General features: G+C 51.8%; 1 protein-coding gene across 3 annotated transcripts in view; it reads right to left on the bottom strand.

Moving 5' to 3' along the window:
* MED12L (mediator complex subunit 12 like) overlaps window positions 1-214 on the bottom strand; it is a 300,171-nt gene extending 299,957 nt beyond the window's left edge. For all 3 annotated transcript variants that reach the window (XM_019532585.1, XM_019532586.1, XM_019532587.1), the window contains exon 1: window positions 6-214. In XM_019532585.1, the coding sequence (XP_019388130.1) occupies window positions 6-104 (99 nt within the window). In that variant the 5' untranslated portion in view covers window positions 105-214. The remainder of the gene's footprint in view (window positions 1-5) is intronic.
* Between the last annotated feature and the right edge of the window lie 1,663 nt (window positions 215-1,877).

Here is a 1,877-nt window from a genome sequence, read left to right as displayed (position 1 = left end):
CTCACCTCTTTCTGCTTGGGGTCCTGGGGGTAGACGTCGGGCGGTCCCAGCCGGGGTCGTTTCAGAGGTCTCTGCTCATAGCTGAGAAGCCCGAAGGCGGCCATGATCTCTCATGTTAGCCGGCAAAATGAATGAGTTGGAGACGGAGCAGGCTCTGAGCACCAGGGAGCAGCACTTGGCAGACAGGCTCCCTCTCTCCGGCCGCCTCTCTCTCTCCTACGAGGCAGACAGGCGCAGGTCGGAGGCTGCCGTCTCCTCGCACGCGCGCAGAGCCCTCATCCCCGCGCCGGGACTGGCCCCTGCAGCCTCCCGCCTCCCTGCCGGGCCGGGACGAGTGGTCACAGCCGAGCCACTGAGCATCACGTCCTCCTACTCCTACAGAAATGCCCTGCCTTTCCCTCCAGTCCCCAGAGGAGGGGTGCTGCTAAGTCTCCTGCTTGCGGCACAAAGGCAGAGCAGGAGCCTTGCTCCCCTGAGAGGGGCTTCAACTCCGCCGGGGTCAAATGAGTCCCGACATGCAGAGAGAAGGCATCTCCCCCTGCCAAGGATGGGGCACATGGGCTGGTTGCAGCAAATTGCCTAAGCCTGGGGGTCAGGCCCAAGCAAAACTTCTTTGAAAAGAGTAAAACTGCGGTGCTGGGATTTTTGAAGGACGAGAGCTCCTCGGCCTTTCAGAGGTTAAACACTTAATATCCAAAGTGTTTCTGTCTCAGCAGCTACCCCAAGGAGGGCCCTGCAGAGGAGCCCCGCTAAGGTTTGTCCCACTGGTACAGGAGACGCACAGCTGCGGCTTGCGCAACAAGCAGGTGGGGATCTGGTGAACTCTGGCAGCAGCTATGCAAGGGGACTGCCTCCCACTGCTTCCAGACCAAGCCAGGGTCTCCAAGCGCCTCCACTACAACAAACTAGCAGCTCTTCAGAATGTAGGCAACTCACAGTGGCTTTAAGCTTTCTGAGCTCCTGTGTTTGGTGGGTGCATTTAGGTGAGGTGATAAAAAGCCATCCCCAGCTGTTAGTTATAATACCTAGCTTTTTTTTTCCATCACTAGAGCTCAAAAAAACTCTGCAACTGATTTAAGCAATGCTAACTCCACTTCATAGATGGGGAAAGTGAGAGACAAAGCATTGAAGCAACTAGTCTCTGGTAAGCAAGCAGATAAATCAGGACTGGAACCTGCATCTTGTGAGTCTGGTAAGGACTCCAGCCACTAAGCCACACTGACTTCCTGCCTGGTCCTTTGCAGGTTATCTCCTCTGCCCCTTATTTTGAAGAATGTTACTTGGCCCCAGAACTATATAATTTAGTGTGGTGTCCCTCCACTTTCACTGTGTTGTAGTCTAGTAATTCCAAAATCATTTCAAATTTGAGATTTTAAGAGGAAAGAACCCTACAGCATCTTAAATTTCTTGGATGGATGGATTTTTGCATAGTCCTATTTCAGGTCTTCATCTTTCATATTGCATCCCACATCTGGACCATGACAGAGCTCTTTCAGGCAGATGTGTTTTGAAGAAGAGAGTCCACCAGCTTTTAGCCCTGTCCTCTGGCACTGTATATTGTAGGTGCTGGAAAAAAAGCCCACAGCTGTTGCGGCAGATCTGCCTCCCGGAAGGGGAAATTAAGGGAAGGGTAAAGGGGGCACAGGCAGAAACTCCTCAGCTGTTGTGCATGGTCCCCTTGCTTTGTTTCTGTCACATGACACTGGTAAACAACCACCACAAGACTTACTAACTCACCTGGCCATTCATTAGTATAAGTAAAATGGTATTTTCCCTGTCTCATTCTCTGTCTTGAATCTGTAGCTCTCACTCCTACCTTCCTCTCCAGTATGGTTTTAAAGAAGTGGCATACCATATCTACACAGTTCCTTCATCTC

The sequence above is a fragment of the Crocodylus porosus genome, unplaced genomic scaffold (genome assembly GCF_001723895.1).
Source record: "Crocodylus porosus isolate Cpor-Errol unplaced genomic scaffold, CroPor_comp1, whole genome shotgun sequence".
NCBI classification, from domain to species: domain Eukaryota; kingdom Metazoa; phylum Chordata; order Crocodylia; family Crocodylidae; genus Crocodylus; species Crocodylus porosus.
Note: the sequence above shows the minus strand (reverse complement) of the source record. Positions and strands in the feature narration are given on the sequence as shown.